Source organism: Staurois parvus, unplaced genomic scaffold (assembly GCF_062004578.1).
Source record: "Staurois parvus isolate SC_StPar_1 unplaced genomic scaffold, SC_StPar_1.0 ptg000023l, whole genome shotgun sequence".
Taxonomy (NCBI): Eukaryota; Metazoa; Chordata; class Amphibia; order Anura; family Ranidae; genus Staurois; species Staurois parvus.
Genome location: NW_028317819.1, coordinates 3,261,170 through 3,278,225, shown reverse-complemented (window position 1 = coordinate 3,278,225; position 17,056 = coordinate 3,261,170). Strand labels below are relative to the sequence as shown.

Below are 17,056 nucleotides of genomic sequence, written 5' to 3'. Positions count from 1 at the left end.
CCTGCTCTCATCTGTGAAAAGCACAGGGTGCCAGTGGCGGACCTGTCAATTCTGGTGTTCAGTGGCAAATACCAATCACATTCTATGGTGCCGGGATATGAGCACAGGGGCACTAAAGGACATCGGGCCCTCAGGCCACATTCATGAAGTCTGTTTCTGATTGTTTGGTCACAGACATTCACACTAGTGGCCTGCTGAAAGTCATTTTGTAGGGCTCTGGCAGTGCTCATTCTGTTCCGCTTTTCACATAGGAGCAGATACCAGCCATGCTGATGGGTTAAGGACTTTCTACGGCCTGTCTCCTGGGAGCTCCTCCATGCTCTTGAGACTGTGCTGGGAGACACAGCAAACCTTCTGGCAATGGCACGTATTGATGTGCCATCCTGGAGGAGTTGGACTGCCTGTGCAACCTCTGTAAGGTCCAGGTATCGCTTCATGCTACCAGTAGTGACGCTGACCCTAGCCAAATGCAAAACTAGTGAAAAACAGTCAGAAAAGATGAGTAAGGAAAACAATGTCAGTGGCCTCCACCTGTAAAACCATTCCTGTTTTGAGGGTTGTCTCATTGTTGTCCATCTAGTGCACCTGTTGTTAATTTCATTAACACCAAAGCAGCCGAAACGGATTAACAACCCCCTTTGCTACTTAACTGACCAGATCAACATCCCAGGAGTTTCATGAACTTGATGTTATATTCTGATTAAAAAGTGTTCCTTTAATTTTTTTGAGCAGTGTATGATTGGCCAATAGAGCTGCTATAGAAGGTAACACAGAGGCCTAATATCAAGTCAAACGTAGGTACATTTCATTATGCTTAAATTACTATACAATTGCATTAAAATATGTTTTTACGGTATATCTGCCTGGAGTTGTGTTTTAAGACTACTCCAAAATATTTAGGACCATTACAAATAAACATGTTGCCTATGTCCCAGTGTTGTGTTATTGGCAAACTTATAAAAAGTTGTTTTTACGTACCTATATTGTTAATGACATATCCGTGCATTTTAAATTCTTTCACAGGGGTCAAGTGGAGATGAAAGAGAAATGGCCAAGCAACTGGCAGTCATTTTATCTGATGGCTCTGAGGAGGCTCTGGCAGAGGGACAAGAAACTTTACAGTTTTGGGAAGTTCTGGGTGGCAAAGCCCCATATGCCAATGACAAAAGGTATACTTTCTTGTTCCGGGTTGCTCACTTTTAATAGTTAAAAAAAACACAGATTTCTGCCCTCAGTCTTACAGCCACAGTCCTCACAGTTTTGCCTAAGCCCAAAAGGTTTGTGGAAACACATATTAGGAGAATGGGCCGGTGTGCTTTGGTCATGATTCTAGTGCTTGTAATGTGGAACACAGTGTTTTCCTGGAACAAGAGTAAATGAAGATGATGAATCTCAGTGAGAGCAAGAAAATTTAGAGAATGGCTTCATTCCATAGGCATACCGATCCATACACCTGTGCAAAGATCTATCTTCATCCATGCAGGATGCACAGGTGAAGATGTACATTACTGTCAGTGCGGGGCTGATGCACAGATCAAAATGCAGACAGATTGTGTTCTGATCATTGCATCAGCCCTGCACAAGAAGTACAGTACTTTTTTTTTACATGGAAAATTTACTGACGGAGCACCTTTTTTACTGACATCCTGACATATGACAGAAACTCCTATTATAAACGAAGACGATCACTATTTAAGCAGTATAAACAATACGTAAACATTAACAGTACTCAGAACAAGTAATTTGCCTGACTTTACAATGACAAGGGACAAAATGTGAGCATGAATAGGATTATGAAAGGCATGGGGAACCCTGGGATTAAACAAAAAATAAAGTTCTGTGGTGATCCGTATGCATCGTGAGATTTTGGCTAACAGTGGGAGAGGCTTAAAGGGGGATCATTAAACAGAATCTGTGCCTAGTCGCTATATACACTGCACACATATAACAGTCCTTGTACCCACAAAATATTCCTTATTACTGTACTATAACTGACAGCCTCACAGACACAAATAAACCTCAGGACAAAGGATCATTTTTTCCATTGCATAGGTTTTCATGCACACAAAAAAGATATTTTGTCTGACTGAGCCTACCTTCATTAAAACCAGCAACTGTTGGGACAATGAGCACATTTGTTAAGATTATGTCATCTACAGGGGCAGACTGACCATTTGGAAACTCAGGCACTGCCCGAGGGCCCGGAGTCAGTAGAGGGCCCGGAGTCAGTAGAGGGCCCTATGAGATGCCCGTGGTACCTTTTTCATAGGCTTTTTTGAGTTTGGGCAAGGACACAGGGGCCCCATGATCCCCTATTGCCCGGGGGCCCCATGAGTTGTCAGTGCGGCCCTGGTATGTATAACAAAATGTACAGAGTGCAGGGGTCAGGAGTAAGTAACATACAGAACAGCATATAGGTGTTAATTTACTAAAACCGGAGAGTGTAAAATCCAGTGCAGCTTTGCATTGAAACCAATCGGCTTACATTTTTTTTTGTCAAAGCTTAACCGAGCAAGCTGAAGTTAGAAGCTGATCAGTTACTATGGAGAGCTACACCAGATTTTGCACTCTCCCGTTTTAATAAATCGACCTCATAGAGTGCAGGAGTCAGGATGAAGTCCCCAGCATTCCCATCCCCTATTTATAAGGGTTCCAAAAGTCCTCCAGCTCCCCCTCATTGTGGTCTCTTTTATATTTCAGGAAAAGGCGCCAAGCACCCATTAAAAACTTTTCCTTGGATCCAGAACTATGCATGCACAGTTCCAGAGCTGTCCTATTAGTAATTGGCTGAACTTGACTCAGCCCGCACCCCCATCTGAGCTAAGCCCGAGTTAACCCCATTTACAGACAGCAGAAAAGCACCCCCCCCGCCTTTTTTTTTACAAACTGTAAATTCATGGACAGTTGGCAATTCTGCTTTGCATGGGTATATGTATTTGTCTTCCTGTGTTCATGATGCCAATGCCTGATGTATAGTTTAAAATAACTCCTTAAACACACTATGGACTTATAGGTGGGTTGTAGCACCACATCCCATCATAATTCAGGAAATTATTTATCTACAAATATAAGTTAGAAGTATGCTGAGAATTTTAAGGTGCAAAGGAGCACGTTTTATCCTGACAGTAAGAGTTTTGTATTTCTATTTATTGTCTGACTTTTACTACCAGGCTTCAGCAGGTAAATGAAGATGTTCAACCACGGCTCTTCGATTGTTCCAACAAGACTGGACGCTTTATTGTTACTGAAATCACAGATTTTAACCAAGATGATCTTGACCCAACTGATGTCATGCTCCTGGACACATGGGATCAGGTTAGAAAAGACTGCCAATGACTTGTCAGGGCAGGCATATAGCAGAAATAATGTTCTTTTAGTTTAGTTTCACTTTTGTTTGAGAGTATACTACAGTTAGAACAGATTTCATTTACTATGTAACTAATTATCTACCTGCCCTAATCAGTTATGTTGAATATATGGATCTTTAGATCCAAGGACTGGCCATGTTTTTCACACACTAAATACTATATATATTCTAAAATGGGATTGTGGTTTGACAGTATACTTGTTTCCTTTTAGATATTTCTGTGGATTGGTTCAGAGGCCAATGACGTTGAAAAGAAGGAGGCACCAGTGACCGCTTTGGAATATCTGAACACTCATCCCAGTGGCAGAGACCCAGAAACACCGGTCCTAATCATCAAACAGGGATTTGAGCCACCAAACTTCAGAGGGTGGTTTCTGGCCTGGGATCCACTCAAATGGAGTGTAAGATCTAGTATACCCTAAAGATTTTCTCTTGATCATGGAATTTAATAAAATACAGAGACAAGTATTTTATTTCAAATTTCACATCACTTTTCAAGTACCAAGAAAAAAATACTTATGTTAGAAGTATATATGCCCACAGTTGTGGTTCATTAGTGTTTTTTGGGGGGTGGCTCCATTACTTTGCTTATAAAACTCATGTGCTTTGTAATCAGTATTAACTTGGCAAACAATAAAAGAATATCATGCAGAGTTTAAAAAAAAAAAAAAATCAAACAAAAACACACTTTTCATCCAAGTTTAACACCTTCCTGCCCGCAATCTGTACATTAACCTTCCTTGGTATGACGCCCTGTGTTGAAGATATAGTAATAAATGTTCCCTATTTCAGAGCCAGCAGCCGAAACTTGGCTGCTGGCTCTCAATCCTAGCTGTCTATAACAGCCAGAGTCTCTGCAGACAACCAGGAACCAATAAAGGTCATCTGTGACATAGTGATCACATGTAGGCTGGAGGTTCCACTGACAAAAATGAAAGCGTCAGCCTGCAGATGAATCCCGCCATCTTTTGACACACCTTATTCTTGAGCACGGAATGATGACCAGACCAGAACTGTCTGAGTCCATTAGACTTATTTTGGAGGGAACAGGGAATGAATGGGACATTCTTTTAAAAGGGAGATTGTTGTGATGGTAATGAAGGCATGTGAGCAACCCTCAGGGGTGCAGGTAAGAGTATGCGTTTATGGGTGATGCATTGGTCAGTGAAAAGTGAATCACTGAAACAATATTGTAGCAGTAAAACTGGGTAGAACAGATACATGCAGGAGAACCAGCAGACGGTGATGGTACTTGACTGCCCTGTGTTTGTGAAACGTGGACATACAGTCAGTGGTGTATTTAGGTTTTGTCTTGCCCTAGGCGACACAAAAATCGGACAACCACCCCCCCCAACAACACCCCTGCCCCCCCCAAAGTAACTCACCTTTACAGCTCTGGACATTTATGGGAACGAGAGTTGGGCTCTGCATACACTATCAAGCAGTCCGCAGCCTCTCTCGGTTCCCACCTGGGTCCCCATGCTGCAAATGTCCCTTCCAGGGGGCAGTGCTGCCCCCCTGAAAAAGGCAACTGCCTTGTGGTAAATACACCCCTGCATACAGTAACTAATCTAACTCACATTATAAAGTAATCTGTGCAGCATTCCAATTGTCTGTTTACATCAAATTTTTTATATGAAATGAAATACCTTAAATTGTGACACTTATTTTCATTCCCATCTTTCCTGTAGAGTGGTAAATCCTATGAAGAGCTGAAGAAAGAACTAGGTGATACTGGGGCCATAGAGAAGATTACAAGGGTAATGTCCTAACATGCTTCAATTCTACTACAGCATTGCACTGGTGTTCTAGCCTTCCCATGTAACAGTGCTTTGCACAGGCAAAAATAGCAGACTGATACAGTATGTAAGGGGTGTCAAACTCAATTTCATCGGGGAGGGGGGGGGCCTGGGCACATCAGCATTATGGTTGCCCTCAAAGGACCAGTTGTATCTGTAAGACTAGATCAACACCCCAGAATACTACTTTCTTGGCTGTCATGCTGATTCAGTACTTTTCACCGAACCAGAATGAGTAGATCACAAGCTGACATTACCTGCTGCATACCTGTTCCAGGTCATTGGCTCATTTGAAGCCACTGGATCTGTATGACTGCCAGGTTAGAATTGACAGCCTAGGTAGGTCAACACAGATTTCTTGAAGTAGAGCTAATTGTGTTAACTTAAAGTGGTTGTAAAGGCTCAAGGTTTTTTACCTTCATGCATTCTCTGCATGAAGGTAAACAAAAACCTTCAGTGTGTAGCAGCCCCCCCCCCCCCCAGCCCCTGCTAATACTTACCTGAGCCCCATCATGATCCAGTGATGTGAACGAGAGCCTCGGCTCTCCCGGGTCTCCCCCTCCTCATTGCCTGAGACAGCAGCAGGAGCTATTGGGTAGAATAGATACATGCAGGAGAACCAGCAATGCTTGAACATTGTAGACGGTGATGGTACATGACTGACCCGTGTTTGTGAAACATGGACATACAATAACTAATCTAACTCACATTATAAAGTAATCACAGTCCATTAGCCAATGAAGATACAGAGAGAGGGGAAGGGACCGAGCTGCCGCTCTGTATGTGAATGGACACACAGAGCAGCAGCTTGAGAGTGAGCCTGTTTGGGTGCCCCCATTGTGAGCTTCTTGCTCTGGGGGCACTTGGTAGGAGGGAGGGGCCAGGAGTGCCGCTGGGGGACCCAAAAAGAGGAGGATTGGGGCTGCTTTGTGCAGAACCACTACACAGGTAAGTATAGACATGTTTGTTATTTTTTGTTTTAAATTGTCTTCGATATCACTTTAAAACCTCCAGTTACTGTACATGTTCTCTTCAGTTTACATTTTAGTAAATCAGGACCATGAATACACATTTGCCACAAGTGATTATGAGCATTTTTCTGAAAGCTTGACACACCTCAGATAGAACACATGCAGGGTCTGCTGAGTTTACAGTTCTGCAAAGTATTTAAAGCAATTTTAAACCCAAAACCAAAAATATATTGCTGTCATAGATGTGGTGGTTGCATTAGTTTCCTTTTTTTAGGTTCCCCCATGTTTTCACCTGGTGATCTGGCAGTAACAGACCTCCTGTATTATAGTGCCTCCACTCTGGATAAAGGGCACAGCAGACGCAACATTGTCACTCTAGGGGGAAGGGAGGGCAGCGTTAGATGTACTTGTAGATTTAAATACACTAACTGAAACCAAACTCCAGCTAACACTTTATAAGCACTTACAGCAGATGGATTTTGTTTCCTTTTGGGATAAAGGTTTTATGTGAATAAAAGCTGATCATAAGATTCCATTACATTACATCGAGTTTATATAGCGCCAACGGGTTTGCTCAGCGCTGTACAATAGAGGGGGGGGGGGGGGCAATACATGAAACATTACAGCAACTACAAACAGCACACGAGGGGTTATAGGGCCCTACTCTTTCGAGCTTACAATCTAGGAGGGAGGGGGTAGTGGTACAGGAGGAAGTGGCTGTGGGGGATGAAGTGGTAGGAGGAATGAAGGAGAGCAGCAGTTAGGTGAGGGTGGGGTAGGCTTCCCTGAAGAGGTGGGTTTTCAGGGAGCGCCTGAAGGTGAGGAGGGAAGGTGACAGTCTGATGGATTGCGGTAGTGAGTTCCAGAGGATGGGGGAGGACCTGGAGAAGTCTTGCAGACGTGCGTGTGAGGAGAAGACCAGGGAGCAAGATAGAAGGAGGTCCTGTGAAGAGCGAAGGGTACGGGTAGGGTGGTACTTGGGAATCAGGTTGGTTAGGTAGTTAGGGGCAGTGTTGTGAACGGCTTTGTAGGTCAGAGTGAGAGCTCATTCCAGAGCTCAGAGGACTTCTACACAGGCCCAAAAATGTGCAAACCATCAAAGTCAATATGGAATCATCCAGGAATGCTCAGCCGGTGCAGCCCTCCTCAGATGGCAGAATCAAGCAAGTAACTGTAGAAAAAACAAACAGAGAAGGCACAAACGCCTAATGCAATACTGAAAGACTGATTAATAAATGAAACTGAAAGCCAAATGGACTCACACAAAGGAGGAAAAAGTGTAGGCATTATATCACACCAATGACAACTCCAGTATGAGAGACATGTTATCCCTTCGGATGCACCACAATGTTGGCAAGCTAACGTGTTTCGGGGGACACACCCCTTTCCTCAGAGCTCTGAGGAAGGGGTGTGATAAAATATCTATTTTTTTTACTCCTTTGTGAGTATGCATTTGGCTTTCATATTTATTTATTTATTAATAATTCTTTTGGTAATCCACTAGGCATTTGAAATCCCCTGTTTTTTTCTACAGCAAAACCAAGTCATTGTAAGGAAACCTGCTAGTGATAAATGGATTGTCTCATCTCTGTAACTGATACATTCAGCTGAAGAGTTTGTTCTTTTGAAAAACAACAGACTCACTCGCCAGATCCCCAGATGGAAATAGAAGAAAGAAGGCCTAAAACAGAAAATGAATGCAGCCATCACATCTAAGAAGTGGTGAACTGCAATATAATAAATTCTTGCTTTTGGATGTAATACCACTTTAATAACCATTTATTTTTAATATGAGATATGTATACTGTATATGCAGTTTTGAGCTTGTAAGGGGTACATGCAAATGTAAAGGTTGCATCCACTACAGGCAGTGAAAATGGAGGCTTGTAAGTACCATAGAATACTACTATGCTTTGTGTCTTACAGGAAGTCAATGGCGTTGTGCTGTCCCCCAGCTCAAGTCAGAACAGCGTCTATCAGTGTTTTCCCCTTGATGCTTTAATAGGGAAACAGAAACATGAACTGCCAGAAGGTGTGGATCCCACAAAGAAAGAGGTGAGGTCATGAGATGAATGAAGGTGAGATAAGGTGATATACTGTATGTAAAAGGTAAAACTCCAATCTTGCTGAGAAAGATTTGTTACGAAGGTTCGGTTTACCTAAAGTTGATTCTGGTTGGTGCTTGAGAGTTGATGCACCCATAACAAAGAGGCTACACTCCTTGTTATTATGATTATTGTTATACAGGATTTATACAGCGCCGACAGTTTGCTCAGCGCTTTACATTATGGTGGGAGACAGTATACGAGACAGTACAATAACAATACAATTCAATACAAGAGGGGTTCGAGGGCCCTGCTCCTTGGAGCTTACAATCTAGAGGGGAGGGGATAGTGATACAAGAGGTAATAACTGTGGGGGATGGAGTGGTTGGAAGAGTGGAGGAGTTCAGTAATTAGCAGAGGGCGGGGTAGGCTTCCCTGAAGAGAGGTTTTCAGAGTGCACCTAAAAGTGAGCAGAGTAGGCGATAGACTGATGGATTGGGGTAGGGAGTTCCAGAGGATGGGGGAAGCCCTGGAGAAGTCCTGGAGACGAGCATGGGAGGAGGAGACAAGGGAGCTAGAGAGTAGGAGGTCTTGTGAGGAGTGGAGAGTACGGTTTGGGTGATATTTGGAGACAAGATCGTTGATGTAATTTGGGGCAGTGTTATGAATGGCTTTATACGTCAGTGATAGCGTTTTGAATTTTATCCGTTGGGCAATCAGAAGCCAGTGGAGGGATTGGCAGAGAGGGGTGGCAGATACGGAATGGTTAGTAAGGTGGATGAGTCTGGCAACAGCACTGAAGTGGGGATAGCCTGCAGTGAGGTAGGCCAATGAGGAAGGAGTTACAGTAGTCAAGGCGTGATATAATAAGGGAGTGAATGAGTTGTTTAGTGGTTTCCGGGGTTAGGAACGGTCGTATTTTGGAGATGTTGTGGAGGTGAAGTCTACATTAGTTTGCCAGCGATTGGACCTGGGGCTGAAAAGACAGATTGGAGTCTAGGATGACACCTAGTACCCTGTTGAATAAAGAAACATTTAGTGAGAAGTAATGGAGACTGCCTTTGCTGATCTCTCCTTCTGAAAATGCTAGCATTCTGGCTGTAATGCTGATCCAATGGTTTGGTGATTTTTTTTGTAGGTCACTGACTTACAGCAGGTGTGCGGATCAGGAACTGAGACTTAACAGATCTGCATGCTTATTTATAAGTCATTGGGGTTGATTTACTAAAACTGGAGAGTGCGAAATCTGGTGCAGCTCTGCATAGAAACCAATCAGCGTCCAGGATATCTTTTCAAAGCTTAAGGCTGGCCATACACTATACAATTTTCTCTCCAATGTCTGCCCAATTTCCTTTAGATTTACCTTCAACTATGTAGTGCAAGGGCCTGCCTAATTGGATACAATTGAAAGTGTTGTTTAAGTTTGACCTCATATTATATGGTTTTTGGTAAATCTAAAGCAAAATTATCAAGAAAATTGTATAATGTATGGCCAGCATTAGTGAACAAGCTGGAATTAGAAGCTGATTGATTACCAAGTACAGCTGCACCAGATTTTGCACTCTCCAGTTATAGTAAACCAACCCCCGTGTCTCAATGTAGTAAAGCCAGACAGACCGGTAACTAGCATTTGTAAGAATGATGTCGGCCTCTCTGTTTCTTTGTTCAGGATTCCTATAAAGTATGATTTAAACAAATGTAACCTGATCAAAAGTATAAAATCTGGTACCCATATACAATCAAAAGTCTGACAGGCATATCCAATCCTTTTCTAGTACCTTTTTTCATCTTCTTTACTATAATAAATGGTCTCACCAACTGGCAGGAAAATGCAGAATTGCTATGGGCAGCAGAGTGGCTAAATGGTTAGCACTTGCACCTGGCAGTACTAGGGTTGTTGGTTCAAACCCCAACCATGGCACCACCTGCCTGGAGTTTGCATGTTCTCCCTGTTCCTGCATGGGTTTCCTCCCACACTTCAAAGACATGCTGGTAGGTTAATTGGATCCTGTCTAAATTAACCCTAGTATGTGTAGGTATGAATGTGAGTTAGGGACCTTAGATTGTATGTCCTTTAAGGGTTAGGGACTGATGTGAATGTACAATATATATGTAAAGCGCTGTGTAAATTGACAGCGCTATATAAGTACCTGTAATAAATTTGAGAATCTCAGGTTTTTGGGGACTTCTGCAACATTCTTGCAGACGTCTGAAGGTATCCTTTAGATTGTAAGCTCCAGGAGCAGGGCCCTTATATTCCTTCTGTACTGCAATGTATTGTAACTGTAATGTTTCCCTTATATTGTAAAGCGCTGCGCAAACTGTTGGCGCTATATAGATCCTGTATAATAATTGTTTGCGTGGGGCCAGTTTCCATTTTTTTAACAAATGACTATAGAGAATGCAGGTGGGCAAGAATGGGGTCAAGAACTATGGCAGAAACATCTTGCCACAGATTTCGATAAGAAAATATACAAAGCCTGTGGATGACACAACTTTTCATAGTCCACTTAACACTGAAATGTTAGATTTTAGGTGGGGTGACCTTGTAAAAGAGCTGTCAAAGTCTCAGTCTTTCTAAGGATCTACTGTACACCATTTAAAACCACAGCCTACAACTGTATAACATACATGTTAGTACATATGTCAGTCACTTGGAAGATATCATCTCTTGTAGAACTGATTATATAATTTGTCATAACAAAGCATACCAAGAAAAATAGTGACATTTTCCAATACTATGTCAGAAGGTATACAAAGATGTAGAGTCATTAATGACATCACATTTCTTACAGGTTTTTATAATGCCAAAAACCAGCCAAATCTCGTTAATACCCCCCTAAACATATTGTTAGTTGGACTGTTATCCTAGTATTTTTTGCTGATACACACAAGAAAAGATCAGTAAGCTTATAACAAGGTGACCAGAAGATATTCAAAGCACTCTAACTACAGAATTGTGTTCTTAAACTGACCTCTGTACTTCAGCAGAGTCCTTTGCATCCAAAGTGAAGGTGCTACATAAGATTGTTTTATCTCCCAGGGCCCGGGGTCAGTAGGGGGCCCCATGAGATGCCCCTGGTACCTTTTTCATAGGATTTTTTGAGTTTGGGCAAGGACACAGGGGCCCCATGTTCCCCTATTGCCCGGGGGCCCCATGAGTTGTCAGTCCGCCCCTGCTCCCAGATGACATTAGATCCCAGTCTCACCCCCAACCTAGCACCAAGTCATGACCTCTAACATTCACTTGTTAAATAGATAAGCCATTGAGGCTCTAATGTTTGGTGAAAGGTTGAGGTTTGCTTAGAGGCAGGACCTTGGAGAGAAGTCAAAGTCCTGTGCACATCCTGAGCCTAGGATCGCAGGGATGGATCTAAAGACTAACACAGGTACCTGCCAACACTCCAGCACCATTGATATTTTAGGCTAGATCAGGTTTACATTTTTTTTTGTCTGTAACAGTATATGAAAGGATAGTGCCAACAAACTTCAAAGATGTAGTACTGAGGAGGAACTAGTATATTACAGTACTCACAAAATATTTAGATTTTTGATGGTTCGCAAGGGAAAAATTCCTAACATGTCACTCTTTAAAATTGTGCATGCTAGTGGAATGGCGACAAACTAAAGTACTTAAAAATTTCCATAGCCGACACTTTAATAGCCTTTACAACAGGGGTGTTCATTGTTTGACTTTCTTGGGTCACATTGGAAGAAGAAGAATTGTCTTGGGCCGTATATAAAATGCACTAACAATAATGATAGCTGATGAATAGAAAAAGTTGGGCAGATCACTGATATAGATACCTATCTGAGTAATAAAACTTCACTTATTGTAAAATCTTTAATTGTAAAAGAGGCCAACATAAAACTAATGCAATATTTGACACTGATTTTGATAAACTAACACATCAACATCTGGTTCGATGGATGTAGTAGCAATTTTCAATGAATTCTCAAGGTCCTCATCAGACATTTTGGCACGAATTTTGCCCGTCGTGTGCTTCTTTGAAAAAAATGTGCTCGCAAATATAGGTGCTGTCAAAAACTGATGACATGAATGAGGCATGATTGTGAAGAGATGGATATTTTTCTTTGGGAAGGTAAAACTTCAGTCTAGTAAAAAGGCACTGTAAAATTTTTCATCAGCCGCATGTGTTCACCAAATGTAAATGCATTTTTATAAAAAAAAGAAAATAATGTTTTTAGGTAAGTTTGCGATTTTGTGTTGGGCTGCCTTCATAGTCGTCTTGGGCCGCAGGTTGGACACCCCTGCTTTACAGGTTACAAATTTAGAGTTACACAGGAGGTCAGACGCTAAAATTATTGCTCTCGCTTTAACGTTCAAGGCAAAACCTCACATGTCTCATGCAGGTAGTCACTAGGATCGCTTTTACATTAAATCCCATCATGGCTGAAAAAAAAAAAGATACTGGGATGCTGCCTGTAGCTGCAAGTATAACCACTTCAGCCTGGGGACATATGGGTAAAGTAGTTACCTTTACATTGCAGTTGACATCTCCAAGTTCAGATCCTCAAGTGAAAACAGAAGGATAAAAAGTAGGGATGCACCAAAATTTTGGTGGCTGAAACATTTCGGCCAAAAACACCCCTTTTGGCCGATAAAACCCTGCCCCTCACTGCTGCTGCCACCATCTGCCGCTCGGTAGTTCTCAGCCTTACCTGAGAAACCGCTGGGCATAGAGATGAGTTTAGGAAAAATGGCCTCCACTCATCTCTATGCCCTTGGAGTGCCAGAGCAATGTCACTTTTGGTTCTAGAGATTTTTTTGTTTAAAGCACTAGATCAATGCTTTTTTTTTGATCCAATGCTTTACATTGCAGAGGAGAGATGTGGGGTCTTATTGACCCCATATCACTCCATAAAGAGGACCTGTCACTAATTATTTCTATCACAAGGGATGCATGCATTTCTTGTGATAAGAATAAAAGTGATTTGTTAAAGGGACAGTGCAAAAAACCCCCCCCAAAAAACCATTAAATAAATTTTAAAAAACGTTTAAAGTGCCCCCGTCCCCCCACGTAGTGGTGAACGCATACGTAGGCCATGCCCACATATGGAAATGGTGTTCAAACCCCACATGTGAGGTATTGCCACGAACGTCAGAGCAAAAGCAATAATTCTTGCACTAGACCTCCTCTGTAACTTGACACTGCTAACCTGTAGAAAATTTTAAAGCATCACTCATGGAGATTTTTAAGTACCGCAGTTTCACATTATTTCACAAGCATGCGCAATTTTAAAGCATGACATGTTGGTTATCCATTTACTCGCCGTAATATCCTCTTTCATATTTTACAAAAACACTGGGGTATATAGTTTTTTTTTTTTTTAATCAAAGTGTATTTTTTTCCAAAAAATATAGTTTAATTTTTAAAAACTGCACATTTTGGTTCAGTGCATTTTGAATTTTCGGTTTCGGCACCAGAATTTTCATTTCAGTGCACCACTAATGAAAAGCCTGAGAAATGAAAACTGGTGCATCCAGTACATCTAAGATTTTATAAGGTGCAACATATTACACATTGTATTGCAAAAAAATGGTGAAAGAACAACAGTTGTACTACTATATATATGCAGATTGATTGCATTACAGTAAAAAATCTTGACGGTTCAGTTGGGCAGTAAGAGAGATAGAAATGCCTGTTGGCATATTGAAACATCTGTGTACAAGTAGGTTCCTGTTGTGGTCTTTTCTTTGGACAAATACTGCCAGTGTGTGAGCCTTATCCTCATATCACCATATAGAGATCACTGGAAAGCCCCTGAAAAGAAAGATTATCTGAATGCAGTCTGTGGCTAGCTGGAAAAACTAACAAAACCTAAATAAATTACTGACACCTGTATTTCTATCTTTTGTAATTTTCTGCCTTTACATTCCAGAACTACCTCTCAGACGAGGACTTTGTTACTGCGTTTGGGATGACTAGGGGAGAGTTTTCAGCTTTACCTGCATGGAAACAACTAAGCTTGAAAAAAGGAGTCGGACTTTTCTAAGAATGCCATGCACACCATGCAACCTTGAATCCATGACTGTTATTGACGAGCAGCATTACATTATGTCCAACACAAATTGCTGTCAGGCAGCACTGAACTAAGCTGTGTGAACCTAAACACCAATGTATGACAGGATGCTACACTTACTACATACATCTTCTGAGCTGCAGCAACACTGCTTGTGGTATACAATGCGCCATGTAAAATTTGCACTTTTACTGCAGTGTCTCAGCTCTGATCTGCTGCTTGACCAGAATCTGGAACCTCCTGTCCCCCAAAGTTTTCACAATGCTTAGCAATGCTCTACAAGCACTACCTGTGAGTTAGGCACACACTAAGGGCATTCCCTCCTGCCTTATTAAGTGTAAAATACAGGAATTATTTGTTTTAGTTTTATAGCCTGGTATATATTATGGTGCCATGATAAATAAAGTTTACTTGCTATGCCTCTTCGTTGGAACCAAAATATTAAAATATTATTTTGTAAATATATCAACCGTTTTAGATATTAAGAAAATAATCATACCTATTCTATTAAATAAATAAATTGGTGTAGCGCTAAATAAATACGAACATGTACATCACAATTATAAACATCACTCATTATACCGTGATTAATAATATTAAATAAATAAGTGAATATAATAAAGTGCAAAACACTACAAAAAATACATTTGGATGATTCACTCAATTTAGGGAATCAAAAAATATAGGGAACATAAAAACACAGTGCAAGTGTACAAAAACACACTCAGTGAGAATAAATGTCCACTCCAACGCTATACGCTGCACTTATTATATTTATTAGTGCTCCACAAATCATGTGTAAACTCAATCCAACGTGCTGTAAATCCAGTGCCAAACCATGAATCCAGAATTAGCCAAAATGCCCCCTCACCTCCTTACAATGACCACAAGGGCCAGCTCGCTTTTTAAGGTTAAGCCACACTTTCACAGGGATATCCTCATCACCACCAGATGGACCCTCCTGGAAGTCCCCACAGATCCGCAATCCTCTTTTAGTACTCCAACTCAACTGGTCGTTCTCTCACAGAGGATCATAGCAGGAACAAACAGAGATCCTCCATAGTGTAAATCAGTAATTAAATATTCAAGTAACAAAGAAAAATCCCACTCACATGTAAAATAGTATAATCCAGCTTTTACCCATATCATGGATGTATGTGCATGGTTCTGGGTGATCCAAGATGGCCCCCATGCCGGAACTGATGTCACCGCGCACCAGAAGTCCTGTCACTGCGTACCGACGCGTTGCGTCACAATAATCACATGACTTCCTCAGGGTATACTTGAGTATTTAATTACTGATTTACACTATGGAGGATCTCTGTTTGTTCCTGCTATGATCCTCTGTGAGAGATCGACCAGTTGAGTTGGAGTACTAAAAGAGGATTGCGGATCTGTGGGGACTTCCAGGAGGGTCCATCTGGTGGTGATGAGGATATCCCTGTGAAAGTGTGGCTTAACCTTAAAAAGTGAGCTGGCCCTTGTGGTCATTGTAAGGAGGTGAGGGGGCATTTTGGCAAATTCTGGATTCATGATTTGGCACTGGATTTACAGCACGTTGGATTGAGTTTACACATGATTTGTGGAGCACTATTAAATATAATAAGTGCAGCGTATAGCGTTGGAGTGGACATTTATTCTCACTGAGTGTGTTTTTGTACACTTGCACTGTGTTTTTATGTTCACATATATTTTTTGATTCCCTAAATTGAGTGAATCATCCAAATGTATTTTTTGTAGTGTTTTGCACTTTATTATATTCACTTATTTATTTAATATTATTATACACGGTGTAATGAGTGATGTGTATAATTGTGATGTACATGTTAGTATTTATTTAGCGCTACACCAATTTATTTATTTAATTTGCACTTTATGGTTGAAGTAAGGTGTTTAGCGGCTTAGGGTAGGGTTGATCCATTTAAGCGCAGGAGATTGTTCTTTATACATACCTATTCTATTCATGGCTTAACTGCCATACACTTTAAAAAAGAAACCATTAGAACACCTTATATCACATGGTAAGATGAAATTTAAATTTACTTCATGAACACATTCTAACATATTTAATTTTGGGTAGAGTAGGGAATGGTTAAAACGAATTTCCTTGTTTGATATCTGTGTCTCATTAGGGAGATTTCCCTTCATTTCCTGTCCTGTAGACTCCACGTCTAGACTTTTTTGAATGTGATGAAAATTACAGAACCAAGTGTCCCTATTGTAAAATTTCCCCTATATCCCTGTTCTGATGGCAACTCCTAATTGTGGATTTACCCTTATATTCATTTTTGGTGACACTGGTGATCGGAACAATTATAGAGAATGATTCTATCTAATAGGAGTCACAGACAGCAATGATATAAATGGCGATTCTAACCTTCCACCACTCTGTCCAAGTGTAAACAAAATGTTGTCTTTAGTTGTCCTTTAACCATTTGACTACCACTGTAAGTTTTAAAATGGCAGGTTGCTGAATGTGGTATTCTGAAGCACCATTTTAAAACAGTGCTCTGTTTACTACTTGTGAATACATCTAGCACCACAATAACTGTGATTATGAGATCATAGAGGTTTTGTGCCATGTGATTGCCAATCACAGCTATCACAAAAGGTAAACAATACTACTCTTTACATTTGAGAGCCCCACCCCCTTCTTCTCACAATAGAAGAAGAAGGAGATAATCAGTGAATGAGTCAAGGGATCATAGGAAGCAGCAGGTTCTAGGTAAGAGGACTAATTAATTTGGCTTATGGGATCTTTTGTTTTTAGGCCTCTCAATCCCCAACCTTTTTGAGTGTAAAGCCAGCCATAGACTGACTGACTGACTG

At 41.2% G+C, this 17,056-nt stretch overlaps 1 protein-coding gene across 2 annotated transcripts in view; it reads left to right on the top strand.

Moving 5' to 3' along the window:
• AVIL (advillin) overlaps positions 1-14,646 on the top strand; it is a 95,339-nt gene extending 80,693 nt beyond the window's left edge. For both annotated transcript variants that reach the window (XM_089692800.1, XM_089692802.1), the window contains exons 15-20: positions 1,024-1,169; positions 3,171-3,315; positions 3,580-3,768; positions 5,059-5,127; positions 8,064-8,192; positions 14,087-14,646. In XM_089692800.1, the coding sequence (XP_089548926.1) occupies positions 1,024-1,169; positions 3,171-3,315; positions 3,580-3,768; positions 5,059-5,127; positions 8,064-8,192; positions 14,087-14,200 (792 nt within the window). In that variant the 3' untranslated portion in view covers positions 14,201-14,646. The remainder of the gene's footprint in view (positions 1-1,023; positions 1,170-3,170; positions 3,316-3,579; positions 3,769-5,058; positions 5,128-8,063; positions 8,193-14,086) is intronic.
• The last annotated feature ends 2,410 nt before the right edge of the window (positions 14,647-17,056 follow it).